Source organism: Etheostoma spectabile, unplaced genomic scaffold (genome assembly GCF_008692095.1).
Source record: "Etheostoma spectabile isolate EspeVRDwgs_2016 unplaced genomic scaffold, UIUC_Espe_1.0 scaffold00004385, whole genome shotgun sequence".
NCBI lineage: Eukaryota > Metazoa > Chordata > Actinopteri > Perciformes > Percidae > Etheostoma > Etheostoma spectabile.
Genome location: NW_022603143.1, coordinates 127,588 through 142,500, shown reverse-complemented (window position 1 = coordinate 142,500; position 14,913 = coordinate 127,588). Strand labels below are relative to the sequence as shown.

Genomic DNA, 14,913 nt, shown 5'->3' with positions numbered 1-14,913 from the left:
TTACCTTCAAATCAGGTCTGGTGGTAAAACGCTCCTTACACAGGGGACACAGGTTCTGGTCATTAGTATTCCAGTGTTCAGTGATGCAGTTCTTGCAGAAGTTGTGACCACATGGTGTGGTGACAGGATCAGTGAACACATCCAGACAGATGGAGCACAGAAACTGATCTTCAGATGACAGAATGCTCACAGCAGCCATATCTACACATAGTGTGAAAGAACAGAAAACATGTTATCGAAATGTACAGTTTTAATTCAAGCATTACATTCGTGTCGGGAAACTACTGCCAGCAAGGTTGGACCTGGGCAGAGTAAATTACTATGGATAAATCCAAAAATATTTCTACTCCTCAAACAGAAGGCCTCTCTCCTTAAAATGCATAGGTTGAGTGGAACACCAGAGAGTAAAAATAATTTCATTCAAATTAGAAATAAATGTACAGCTGAACTACAAAAGGCTAAGGCGGTCTGTTTCAACAGCCGCTTACACAATCTGCTACTAATAGGAAACTTTGTGGCAGACCCTTATGGTCATCACAGGTGAAACTGAGAAAAGGAAAAAAAATGTTATTCAAATTTTGTTTATTCATTTCATCTCAGATTCAGAAAAGATGCTTTCACTGATTATTTTATTTCATCTGTTAAAGAATTGGCAACAAATTTTCCCACTCCCTGCTCTCTCTCACCAGTTCTCTCTTCAACACCTGATCAGTTTTCATTCTCTGAGATTTCTCAGAACGAGGTGATTAAAATACTGCACTCACTAAAAGATTCTCATGCCCGTAATATCCATGGTGTAAACTCTTCATTTATAAAGACTCATGCTGATAGCCTCATTCCTCTTTTTTTAGCACCTAATCAACCAATGTATCAGTTTATCTATCTTTCCACTAATTGGAAAATGTCTCAAATCACTCTTTTAAATCCGGTGATCATACTCTTGTTTCAAATTACAGACCTATTGCTATACTTCCAGTAATGTCTAAGATGCTTGAAAAAGCCCTGGATAACCAGCTAAGTTCTTACCTTGAAACAAACAACAGTGACTGTCAACACGGTCAACCACGTCTGCATCACTACTCCTCACTGAACAAATACGTGGCTCTCTTAACAAAGGTCACATCACTGGAGCTATTGTTATTGACTTTCGTACAGCTTTTGACACAGTGAACCACCAGATCTTGCTTAATACACTTTAATTTCTCTTCAGCTTCCAACCTAACGAACAGGTTGCAAGCCATTAAAATAAATCATGCAACATCCCAACCCCAAATCTCTGATATGGGTGTTCCACAAGGCAGCATTCTTGGACCCTTTGTTATGGTCTGGGGTTTTTATTGGGGTTATTTTTTCCCTTCTGGCCTCCTTGTGTGTTCTTGGTTTTCTCTCCGGTAAGTGTCTGTCTGTTCTACTTCCTGTGTTATGTTGATAGTTCAGTTTCCTGTCTTGTCTAGTCATGTCTAGTCTTGTCTAGTCTTGTCCAGCTTTGCGGGAGTCATCCCAAAAGGATCAATAAAGAGAAGTCTAAGTCTAAGTCTAAGTCTAAGTCTTTGTGCTTGTCTGATTGTCTAGCCCCACCCTAATGTGCTTAACCTGACGTCTCACCTGTTCCCCATTACCTCTTTACCTTTTGTATTTAACCCCTGTGTTCCCTTTGTCTCTTGTTGGATCATTCCAGTTTGTGCGTCCTACCGTGGTGTCCTGTCTGCCTGTTGCTGTGAGCTTTCCTGTGCCAGAGATCCCTCGTGAGTCTTCCCCCTGTGCTTTTTACCTGTTTTTGTGTTTTTTGTTGCCAGGCCTGTTTTGGACTCTTTTCCCTGTTGGTTTTTTGGACATCTTGTGTTCCCTGGATTTGGCCTTTCCCAGTGCTCCCTGTGACTTTTTGTTGGACTGTTTTTGCCCTTGTGGTTTGCTCCTTATTTTTCAATAAAGTCACCTGTGTTTGCCCGCCAACCTGCATCTTGGTCCTCCTTTCCCTGCTACCCACAACAGAATGATCTAACCAAGATTATGGACCAAGCGGGTTATGTTTTTGCACCCCTCCTCCACCCCCTCGAGCCCGCGGCAGACCTCATGTCAGCTAAGTTCCGCCGCCTTCACGAGGAGGATTCCACTTTAACGTGGCACCTGATGATGGTGCGGTGGGAGGAGGTTGACAGAGAGTTCGGTCCCCCCCTGGAGTCAGCGGAAGCGGCGCCCAGCACCCCTCAGGCGGCGTTCAGCACCCTCCAACCAGCTATGGACCCAGTGCTCTCTGGAGGCGGCGTGGCGGACCTGGAGCGGCTGGAGTACGCCCTCCGCCCGTTCGTCACTGAATTGGGGAGGACCACGGATGCTGAGCGCCGGCTGACGATGACGAAGCAGACCCCCAGCCGCGGGTCCCCGCCGACAAGGCGGACCCCCAGCCGCCAGTTCTCGCCAACGAGGCGGACCCCCAGCCGCTGGTTCTTGCTGACGAGGCGCACCCCCAGCCGCCGTCTCCCGCCAACGAGGCGGACCCCCAGGCGCCGCTGACTGGCGCCTTGGGCTCTCGGCCGATCGGCCCCCCAGCCCCAGACCGGCCGACCGGCCCCCCTGACCCAGACCGGCCGACCGGGCCACCTGACTCTGACCGGCTGACCGAACCCTCCAACTCCGACCAGCTGACCGACCCCACAGACCCTGACCGATTGACCGGACCACCCGACCCTGACCAGAGGCACAGCACCTTTGACCCCTGGCCGACGCTTTGCGGCCCTGGCCCCCGGCCGACGGCCAACATTTGTGGCCCTCAGTCGGCGGTCAGCGCCCCCGATCCCCAGCCGGTGTCTGGGCCTCTGCCCTCCTTGGGCATTGGCTCCCGGGGTCCCCCTGGTCCCGGTTCTAGGGGTCCCCTGGCTTCCTCTTGTCCTGGCCTCAGTCCCAGGCCCCCCAGGAACCCCAGTTCCTCATATGTTAGCCCCCCTTAGTTCCAGTCTCCCTGGTCTTGTGTCTGTCCCTGTTTCTGTGTTTGTACCCGTCATTGTGTCTGTTCCTGTCCCTGTCTCTGTGCCTGTTCGTGTCCCTGTCCCCGTGCTTGTCCCTGTGCCCTCATCTGTCCCCGTGCTTGTCTCAGTCCCCGTGTTTGTCCCTGTCCCGGTGTTGGTTTCTGTCACTGTCTCTGTCCCTGTCACCATTCCTGTCCCCGTCTTCCTCCCTGTCCCTGCGTCCATCCCATCCAAATTTGGTCCTACACCTGATCCGTCTATAGTCACACCGTCTCCGTCCGTCCCACCCAAAATTGTCCCTGAACCTGCCAACCTGCATCTTGGTCCTCCTTTCCCTGCTACCCACGACACCCTTACTTTTTTTTTGTACATCAATGATTTCCCTCAAGTGCGTAATCTTTCAAAATGTCTACTGTATGCTGATGATACTGTGATTTTTCTTTCTGATTCAAATCCTGATGTTATAAAGTCAAAATTATCATCTGATCTTCAGCTTCTACACGACTGGTTGAAAAATAACCATTTACCCATCAATATTCAGAAAACTGAATATACGTATTTTCACTCTTCCAGAAAAAAAATCTTTTTACTGATTCTATTACTTTTGCTAACCAAGAACTTGTCGTCACAAAGACTTACAAATATCTTGGTGTGTTACTTGATTCACATCCTTAAATACCGGGAACAAGTGCCTAACTTGAATCAGAAACTTTATGTTTTAACAAGATCAGATAATATCTTTCTTCTTCTGTTTCTGAAACCTATTTACATGCAATTGTGTTTTAACTATGTCCTACTGTCCTATTATGTCTCTTACCAAGAAGGAAATCATTGAACCAATAGCTTGACTATAACATCGAACTCTCAAGATCCACAGTGACCTTCCAGAGTGGTCTCACCATTGCATTGCACTTGCACTTTCTAAGGCTTTGACTTACCAAAACTTCATGAGCAGCCACGCAACTGCATTTTATTTTCAGATTCAAAATGCCACATTATCAGCACTTGCTGCACTTCTTCCAACACACATGAGACCAGGACGCCTTACTAGGTCGGTCTCAAAGGCCCTTATTCCACTTCCTCCATATAAAAAAAAACTTTGGTCAGAAAGCTTTTACTATAATTCAGCCTTTACCAAGATCTGGAATGACATCCCACATCACATCAGAACACTATCATCCATCACATATTTCAAAAAGGCCAAACAGCTCCTTAACAGTTACACTTGCACACATTAATTCTCATGTATTGTCCTAGTCTTGTTTGCAAGTCTATTTGTCTAGCCCATGCTGATGTCTTGTACAAATGTTTCTCTTCTTCATCCCCTGTGGGATAGAAGGCTGCAAAGAGATCTCTCTATCACATTTAATGCTTGGCAAAATGCCATGCATCTGCCCCCCCCAAAAAGGGCCAACTTCTTCCTGTTGTCAAGGTGAGATGTTGCGCTGTGAGCCTGGACAAGCAAAGTGAGAGAGCGATATAAACCAGTAAATTAGATTGTTTCTCAGTGTTTATGTTCTAAGGTACAAACTAATTAACAGGACACTATTTCCTCCTCTGCACTTCATTCATTGCATTTGGAATAGATTTATGACCATTTTAGGATTGCAGGAAACATTTCTCTTAGTTTGAGAAGAGCTGAAGTTTGTCATATGTTCTGTTAGCTTCTGTTCAACCAGCTGTTAGTTCCTGAAATAAAGGCTGTCTTGTTGTTTTAGCCTTGCTAGCAGCACCACACCAAACACTACCATAATGTACCAGAAAGATGACATCATCATCAAACTACAACTTTAAGATTAACACGTGTGATTGGAGTGAGTGGAGCCCCCCCCTGTAAGTTTGAAGATCTAAGCTTGTCTAATGAAAAGACCGAGTCCTTATCTGAGAGGCCTGAGGGCTCAATGGCAGGAGCATCTGGTCTGGACTGGGACAACCCTCCGTTTGCCAGCTGGCATTTTGCCAGATTCTTGACTGAAGTTATTTATGAGGCAGTCCCGCCCAACCAAAACACCACAAACTGTCCCAGCCTATCACACCTCAGCTCCACCCAAGCCCCGCCCTCTTTGCCCGTATTAGGATTACCCGGCTCCAGTAACTGACGGAGACAAACTGCAGGTTTCAACTTGTCCCTTCAGAAACCTCTGGATGTGGTTTCACTCAGTCTATAGTTCAGGATTAAATAACCCTAATATTAATAAGGATCTTTTATCTTGTTGGTGAGGACGTGTGTCCACAAATCAAAACCAAGACAGATTTACACTTTTGATGGGATGAAGGTTGTGACACACACCTGTCAATCAAAGCAGCTCTCGTTGGGACACTCCCTCATATCTCAGCAGTGAAGTCAGCGGAGATTAAAATCTAACTTGTTTCCTGGTGCTGATTAAATCGGACTCCACTGAACATAAAAAGGCTCATTTTGGCCAAAACGTCCCACATCATAGAATAATTACTGAGTTACATCAGATCTTACAATAGTGCTGAAAGAATGAACCACTGCTCTCATCTTAAAGTAGATCATGTAGCCCCAAAATCTCCCAAATGATAGGCGAGTTTCTCCATCAAAGGTGTGTGATGTTACCTGTTAAAGTCCCGTTCAGATGAGGTCAAAGAGACGTCGTCCCTTCATCAGCAGACACTGACAGATGCTGCTGCTGTCTGTCTTCATCTGACTGACATCCGTCACATCACCACACCTTGATATCCAGAAAGGTCATGGACCTGTAGGGCTGCCAGTCAGCGCTCTGATTGGACAGTTTTCAGGTTAATTATGTAATGAGGGAGGAACAGTCTGAACTTGTAACAACATGTAGAAAGAGTTTGACTCCAAGGAATCTGTTATTATGTGTTAGGTTGGTTTCCTCATGTTCAGACATGATTTTAGTCACACACAACTTTTCTCTGGTTTATAAACGGTGCATATAGCTGCTGTAAAGGGAAGAAATCTCCCAGGGGAGCATGCCCCCCTAAGATTCGTCTGAGTCCCCAATGTTACCAACGTCTGGCCCCGCCCTTACACCCAGACAGGGTTCCCTGGCTTATTAACAGGAGGTGAAGAGAGGCGGTACTGTATGAGTTAGGTACTGTACCTTATCCATGAGATAAGTTAGTTTGAGGGGGATCACTGAGCTGTGAAGACACCCTTCGATAAGACGAAGAGGAAGAATACTCTTCACTACTAGCAGCCCAAACTATTTACCGGACCATGGTAACACGGCATCCTGAGGGTCTCTCAGTGATTGGTTAACAGCATAGTGACCCCATGCTGGCTGGCTCTCTGGGTCCTGGTCCATCCAGTGGTCGCTGGTTGCTGTGGTTACTGTAGTGAAAACAATCACCATGACTGTGGAGTCAGCACTGCGGTTGTTATGGTGTTCACCTGTTTAAGTTGCATTAAATAACACCTGCATGATTTTAACATTATTATTAACTATTGACGTTTGTCTTGACAGGGTTATATACAACAGCAGGACGGTCTTCATGCACAACTTTGAGCTACAAATAAAACGCTTGTTGTTTTAGATTCCTAATCCAGATATAAACTCATCCTGTTCACTTAGATACATATTTTAGTGTTTTGCAGTGATGTGTGTGCCTTTGACCACTGAAACTAAAGGGAATATATTTGTCTTTGGTATGATTCTTGAATAAGAACTTTCATCCAGTTTTTCTTACAGATGTTTTGGACGTAGTTTAACCTTAAAATCACGGTTGTTGGAACCAAACGTTTCCTCCTGCCACTGCTTCACATTAAAAGGTTCATTAAATCCAACTTGTGTGTAAACCAGCTTTTCTGTTCTCACTGCTTCCTCAGGCCTCGTGTTCAACACCTGCTTTATTTTACACTTTTTATTCTACAATCACATATTTACACATTTCTTTGACTCATAAACCATCTTACAGAATTCATGAAACAAATAAAAAATGGCCAAAGTGACCAGTAATTATCCAAAAGACTTTTCACACAAGATAGAACCATCCATTAACTTTTTCTACCCGGTATAACAAGGACACATACTGTGTTCTGGAGACATTATGGGATGGAATAGGCCTCACTCTTAAATGAAGCTTCATCACACAATCAAATATTCAGCTATATGTTTTCTGTGGCTGCTCATCAAATATTAATAAATGTGGATGTTTTGCTTCATTTGTTTGCAAATGAACTCAAACTTCATCTTGACATATTTGGTGTCTTTAGAAACTGATTTCTTCTGGAAGTTATAATAAATGTCTGTGGGTTTAACAGAGGTTTAAATAGATATCGTCTACATACGTGTGTCATGATGCATCAAATGAATGTGTTTGATTATGTAATCAGATACATATAATACAACCTGTTAACTATGAAGTGTAAATCAATCAACACAGGAAATAGAAATAAATCAATAAATGAATAAGTGAGAGGAGAATGCTATTCAAAATACTATCTACGACTCCCCCCCCCCACTCGACAGCACACTGGCTGAGACCCCCCCCCCCCAAATAGGGCCCCAGAAGGTGATTGCTGCCTGTGGCTATCAGACTATATAACTCCTCCTCAAGCATTACACACTTAGAGAGTCACAACTGGACTTAACACACACGTCTACATCTGAATCTCAATATTCTTGGACAGTTATGTCAATAATTACTCAGTTCCATGTGCAATATCTATTTATTCACTGATGCCACTCATGTTCACGCTGTACTTTATGTTCCTACTGTACTCTATATTTACACTATACTTCAATAGCATTTAGCAACAGAATCTTTCAACCATGGCCGTATCTACCATTAAAGGACACGGAGGTCCAGATCTCCTCTGTATCACCCTCACCCCATCCCCCCCCCCCCCAAAAAAGATATGAAACTGCCTAAATAAAACTTGTACAACACCAAGATACAACTTGTTCCTCTGTCTGATCATCTTGTGTGTGGTGTGGGGGGGGGGGGACTGAGTAGGCGGTGAAGTGGATGTTGCCGTGGTAACTATCCAGTATATGACCATCACCATTGTTTTTGGGTATAGTGTCAACAAACAGCTTTTCTTTCTAGTGACTACAGCAGGTACTTAACAGACAAATTAGTGTATATAACTAGTAGAAATGTACTTTTCAATGCTATTAATCTCCAGACATCTGACAAAAAGCTCCCTCGCTGTCGCGCTGCATATAAACAGTGCAGTGGCCGTTGATGCCATCCAATATTAATGTAATGTTAGCTAGTTTCACTTGGATGAATGCTAACGTTACCTTATATGGTGTGCTAGCTGGTTAACTGTATTATTAATGTTGATATCTTAACATTATGAGAGAACAGTAACCTTTAATGTAACCATACGCTGTTACTATATAAATAGATCAACTGAGTTGTGTTTAATGTCTTCACTGAGACAATCTGAAATGAAGAGACTACTTCAGACAAAGCTTTCCCTTGGGAAGGGACGAGATGGACAAGATCATGATGAGACCCAAAGAAAAAGGAAGGCACTGTATTTTTTTTATAAAATCAAGGAATACAAGTCTTTTGGTCTCCTAGCTCACAACAAGCTCAGGTAGTTTTATTATTTAGTGAATAATCAAAAAACAAGTACAGAATACAGAAATAATCTTTTACCTTTCTGCCCTAAAAGCAGAGAGTATCAAAATCAGAGACTAGAAAAAACCCGATAAGTGGGTATGCGCTGAAGAGAGAGTCCACATCAACTCATATTTATAGTCAAAGTCAAGGCTAAACACCTTGAATCTTAGGCATGTTTGCAGAGGTCTAATTGCAGTTGATGTGAAGGTCTAGTGTACTGGGGTTGTTTTTATACACAACATACATGCTGTTCAGAAGATAGAGTTACTGCTGGTCAGCCTTCAATGTGGAGAGAAGATCAGAATAAAACAACACAGCTATCAGGGCATGAGGAGGAGGAAACAGCTTGGCTCTGAAACATGTTCACAACGAGGCAGTGTGGATGCGCCAGTGTCTTTTAAGGGTACCACTCCGAGAAAAGGTTTTCCCACATTGATCACACCAGTACGGCTTCTCTCCAGTGTGAATGCGCTGGTGAGATTTAAGGTGACCACTATGAGAAAAGGTTTCCCCACATTGATCACAGCTGTATGGCTTCTCACCAGTGTGAATGCGTTGATGTCTTTTTAGGGTACTCTGCTGTGTGAAAGCTGCCCCACATTGATCACAGCTGTACGGCTTCTCTCCAGTGTGTATACGTTGGTGAGATTTAAGGCTACCACTCGTAGAAAAGGTTGTCCCACATTGATCACAGCTGTACGCCTTCTCTCCAGTGTGAATGCGTTGATGTCTTTTTAGGTTACTCTGCTGTGTGAAAGCTGCCCCACATTGATCACAGCTGTACACCTTCTCTCCAGTGTGAATGCGTTGATGTGTTTTTAGGTGACTCTGCTGTGTGAAAGCTGCCCCACATTGATCACAGCTGTACGGCTTCTCTCCAGTGTGAACTCTCTGATGAATCTTTAAATATCCTGATGTTGTGAAGGTTTTGTCACAGTGCTGACAGCGGTGATTTTTGACTCTTCTTCCTCTCCGTTTCTAGACAGAAAAACAGAGAGTGAGTTAGTGAGGTGCCGCTGTAGAGATCTAGATTTAAAGCCCATGTTGCAGGTTAACCATGACTGTTGATTATTGGGTACAAAAAGCACTCAAGATATATATATATAATTTTTAAAATGTCTACAAATAGTGTTAAATGACAGTTTTTGGTCATTTTTGGTATTCACAGGTTTATTAAGTCAATTCGGCGATGACGTCACGTTTTAGAGCGGAGTCTGAGCCTGGCACTAGAACTACGGTGACTGACTGGGATGTGGAAGAGGTGGATAGGCCAGCAGCTGTATAATTACAAACCTGCCAGATGTGTGCAAGCAAATGAGGAATTGTCATTCAGATAAGAGATATATGGGGATAGAAGGCATCCCCTAGGGTTACTTCCTCCAGTGAAAATGTGTTGCTGTGTTAGGCAGGTGCTTGTGTGTGTGGTGGTGAAGCTGTGGTGGAGAGCGTGTGCAGTTAGTCAGCTGATCTGACAACGCCTAAATCCGTTTGTGACATTTCAGACAGGATCATGGTCCTCCCAAACCAGCACGCACCAGGCTTTTAATTGTTCAATTTACTATACAATTCTTTTTACACTCATTCATATAAAAGGCTACTTATCGCTAGACACCAGTTCCCTGCATACAGGCAGGCTATAAAAACGTCTTATGACAGTATTAAGATGATCATTTGGTTCATTATAGCCATTCCCCTTGATATCATATAATCTAATGAAAACAGAATGGTGATACCTCATAATAGCAGTGTTAGAAATGATACAAACACCACTCCACTACTACTACTTTATTATTTGGAGCAAGATCAATATTTTACAGATTACAATTAGCTGAGAACTCCATAAACAGTTTTCTGCAAAGTGGTGTAACTGAGCAGAGATTATTTCCCCAAAGTCCACAGGTTTGAGACATCTGTCAACCTTAAAACAAGCTGACAGAGCTCCTTCAGCCAACTTATCCACTCCTGTGCAGCCGAGTTTGAGCTCCCTCCAAAGATTCTCTATTGGATTCAGATCTGGAGACCGGCTAGGCCACGCCAGAACCATGATCTCCTTCTTCCAGAGCCCCCCCCTTGGTTCTCCTGGCTGTGGTCTTCGGGTCTTTGTCATGTGGGAAGACCTCGACGCATCTTCAATGCTCTAACTGAGGGAAGGAGGTTGGTCCCCAAAATCTCGCAATACATGGCCCCGGTCCTCCTCTCCTTAATGCAGTGCAGTCGCCCTGTCCCATGTGCAGAAAAACACCCCCAAAGCATGCTACCCCCCCGTGCTTCACAGTAGGGATGGTGGTCTTGGGATGGTCCTCATCATCCTTCTTCCTCCAAACACGGTTAGTGGAATTATGACCAAAAAGTTATATTGTGGTCTCATCTGACCACATGACTTCCTCCCATGACTCCTCTGGATCCTCCAGATGGTCGTTGGCAGACTTAAGACGGGCCTGGACCTGGTCTGGTTTAAGCAGGGGAACCTTCCGGGCCATGCATGATTTCAAACCATGACGTCTTAGTGTATTACCACCAGTAACCTTGGAAACGGTGGTCCCAGCTCTTTTCAGGTCCTGGACCAGCTCCTCCCGTGTAGTTCTGGGCTGATTTCTCACCTTTCTTAGGATCATGGAGACCCCACGAGGTGAGATCCTGCATGGAGCCCCAGTCCGAGGGAGACTGACAGTCATGTTTAGCTTCTTCCATTTTCTAATGATTGCTCCAACAGTGGACCTGTCTTCACCAAGCTGCTTGGACATGTCCCCGTAGCCCTGTCCAGCCTTGTGGAGGTTTACGGTTTTGTCTCTAGTGTCTTTGGACAGGTGTTCAAATACTTATTTGCAGCTGTATCATACAAATAAATAGTTAGAAAATCATACATTGTGATTTCTGGATTTGTTTTTTAGATCATGTCTCTCACAGTGGACATGCACCTACGAGGACAATTTCAGATCGGAATAAACACACCACTGTATGCCCAATGCTCTTTCTACAGGAAGATTATCATTATCCAAATGCAAATCCTTAACCTCTTTTGCTCTCTCTGCGGTAGGTATAGCCGCCAGCACAGAACATCTGTTGCTAATCCACCTCATGAGTCGGAAGCCCCCTCTAGCACAAAGGGCACAAAGATCTTTGTAAAGTGTCAATGCCTCTTCATCAGAAGCCACTGATGTAAGGCAATCATCCACATAGAAATTGTACAGAACTGTTTCAATTGCCTTGGGGCTGAACCTTTCCCGATTATCCTCTGCACATTTCCTGATGGCAAAACTTGTGCAACTTGGCGAAGATGTAGCTCCAAACAGATGCGCAACCATTTTATGCTCTACCAAGTTCTGATTATGGGCTCCATTTGGCCACCAAAGAAACCTCAACCGATCTGAATCCTCAGCTGGTACTTTGACTTGATGAAACATTGCCTCCATGTCTGCCAGGAGTACAACCGGATCCTTTCAAAATCTTGTCATAACTCCAACTAGTTTGGTAGTGAGATCAGGTCCCTGCAGGAGCTGTGCATTTAATGAGGTTCCTAAAGTAGCTCTGCAATCGAAAACTACCCTGTGTAGATATCAGGCAGTTCACAAAAACAATCACCGTCTAATTCAGCCACCTCCAAATCTGAAACAATATTGCTTCCAACAAACCTTTTCCTGACCCATACTCCGTAGAAGAATACCTGTTCTTATTCCCCTGAAATAAAGCTTTATCCGCTCCGTTTCGAATGATGCTCAGCTCCCAGGATACAGCAAGGCTTAGGTGTTCAAGGTCTCATATCCCTTTTTAGACTTTACTTGAACTATGGGGAGTGCGTAGTCTTGCTCACCGGCCCCTGTTAGACCACTGGATTGAACAGAGATCAGAGCACTGCTCATCGCTGTCTCCAATTCTCCTTTGACTTGGACAAAATTGGTTTCCTTCTCCTTTGGGGAAAGATGGAGTACACTAGGGTGCCTCTGGCTGCATAACTTGCATGAGAGAGGCTTCCTGCTGTCTCTACTCATGTTCCCAATGAATAAGCAGCCAAAACTCACCCCATGTTCCTTTAAGAAAGCAAATTTCTCATTGTGCACCCTCCTCTCTAATTGGATGCAGAGATCCAAGGTGTGCATACCTCCACAAAACATACAAGCCTTTACACCAGATGAGCTCCTCCCCTTCCATTTTGATCCAGTGTGTGGTCTTGTGCATTATGTTGTTATGTATTGTATCCTATGTTGCTGTCTACATTCATCCTTTTCAGGACAGCGTGTGCCGGCGCTTTAAATAGCTGCGACCGGGAGGCTTGCTCCAAATAAGCATCATATCACTGTGTGACAAATTAAGCTTAATCTGTATCTCTATTTGTATCTCCAGCAGTATTGGTCAGTAACGATACTAGTTTAACTACTTCTCAGCAGCGTGTCTGGTTTCTGAATCAAACAGCTTTTCAGAGGTTTACCTCTTTTATTGAGCAAGTAACGTGGTATTGTCCACACAAGCTACATTTCCTAAAGCATTTCTGAAGCTCAGCAGAGCTTTCTGCTGTGCTCTGAAATAAAACTGCTGAGGATCACTGATGCCACCGACAAACACCGGCGCATATGTCGTGATCATGGAGGTTTAAAAAAATAGCTTTGATGTATGTAAAGGTTCTGAGTCATCCAGGATATAGTATCCAAAAAGGGTTAAAATCAAGGGCAACTGGACTTGGTTAAAGGTTGTTAAAGACATTTTGTCTAACACAAAAAGACAAGCTCAAGACAGTTTTTTTGTTGTTCCTAAAAAGGACACACACACACACACACACACACACACACAAGTATTCGGCCCCCTTGAACTTTTCAACCTTTTGACACATTTCAGGCTTCAAACATAAAGATATAAAAAAAATTATGTTTTGTGAAGAATCACCAACAATTGGGACACAATCGTGAAGTGGAACGAAATCTATTGGATATTTTAAACATTATTAGTAAATAAAACACTGTAAAGTGGTGCGTGCAAAATGATTGGCCCCCTTTACTTTCAGTGCAGCAAACTGACTCCAGAAGTTCAGCGAGGATCTCTGAATGATCCGATGTGGTCCTAAATGACTGATGGGGATCAATAGAATCCACCTGTGTGGGATCAGGTCTCTGTAGAAATGCACCTGCTCTGTGATAGTCTCAGGGTTCTGTTGAAAGTGCAGAGAGCATCATGAAGACCAAGGAACACACCAGGCAGGTCCCTAATACTGGTGTGGAGAAGTTTAAAGCCGGATTTGGATACAAAAAGATTTCCCAAGCTTTAAACATCCCAAGGAGCACTGTGCAAGAGATAATTTTGAAATGGAAGGAGTATCAGACCACTGCAAATCTACCAAGACCTGGCCGTCCCTGTAAACTTTCAGCTCAGACAAGGAGAAGACTGATCAGAGATGCAGCCAAGAGGCCCATGATCACTCTGGATGAACTGCAGAGACCTCCAGCTGAGGTGGGACAGTCTGTCCATAGGACAACAATCAGTCGGACACTGCACAAATCTGACCTTCATGGAAGAGTGGCAAGAAGAAAGCCATTTCTCAGAGATATCCATAAAAAGTCTCGTCTAAAGTTTGCCACAAGCCAGCTGGGAGACCCCCCAAACATGTGGAAGAAGGTGCTCTGGTCAGATGAAACCAAAATCTAACTTTTGGGCCACAATGCAAAACGATATGTTTGGCGTAAAAGCAACACAGCTCATCACCCTGAACACACCATCCCCATTGTCAAACATGGTGGTGCAGCATCATGGTCTGGGCCTGCTTTCCTTCAGCAGGGACAGGGAAGATGGTTCAGATTGAGGGGAAGATGGATGCAGCCAAATACAGGACCATTCTGGATGAAAACCTGTTGGAGTCTGCAAAAGACCTGAAACTGGGACGGAGATTTATCTTCCAACAAGACAATGATCCCAAACATACAGCAAACTCTACAAAGGAACGGTTCACAAATAAACGGATCCAGGTGTTAGAATGGCCAAGTCAAAGTCCAGACCTGAATCCAATCCAGAATCTGTGGAAAGAACTGAAACCTGCTGTTCACCAACGCTCTCCATCCAACCTCACTGAGCTCCAGCTGTTTTGCAGGAAGAATGGGCAAGAACTTAGTCTCTGGATGTTAAACTGATAGAGACGTCCCCCAAGAGACCTGCAGCTGTAGTCGCAGCAAAAGGTGGCTCTACAAAATATTAACGCAAGGGGGCCCAATCATTTTGCATGCACCACTTTTCAGTTTTTTATTTGCTAAAAAAGTTTAAAATATCCAATAGATTTCGTTCCACTTCACAATTGTGTCCCACTTGTTGGTGATTCTTCACAAAAAATAAAAATGTTATATCTTTATGTTTGAAGCCTGAAATGTGAAAAAAGGTTGAAAAGTTCAAGGGGGACGAATACTTT

The 14,913-nt window shown here is 44.1% G+C and overlaps 2 protein-coding genes across 5 annotated transcripts in view; both read right to left on the bottom strand.

The window, feature by feature from the left end:
- Positions 1 to 14,913, bottom strand: part of LOC116677099 (E3 ubiquitin-protein ligase TRIM21) — a 55,874-nt gene that overhangs the window by 1,509 nt on the left and 39,452 nt on the right. For 2 of the 4 annotated variants that reach the window (XM_032507767.1, XM_032507769.1), the window contains exon 2: positions 1 to 201. This exon is cut by the window's left edge. In XM_032507767.1, coding sequence (XP_032363658.1) covers positions 1 to 201 — 201 coding nt within the window. Of the gene's footprint in view, positions 203 to 5,547; positions 5,642 to 6,537; positions 6,549 to 9,350; positions 9,361 to 14,913 lie in introns of those variants that run through there. The other 2 variants (XM_032507771.1, XM_032507770.1) reach the window with 2 other exon arrangements.
- The window catches only part of LOC116677107 (zinc finger protein 3), a 33,258-nt gene that overhangs the window by 14,778 nt on the left and 3,567 nt on the right, over positions 1 to 14,913 (bottom strand). The window lies entirely within an intron of this gene.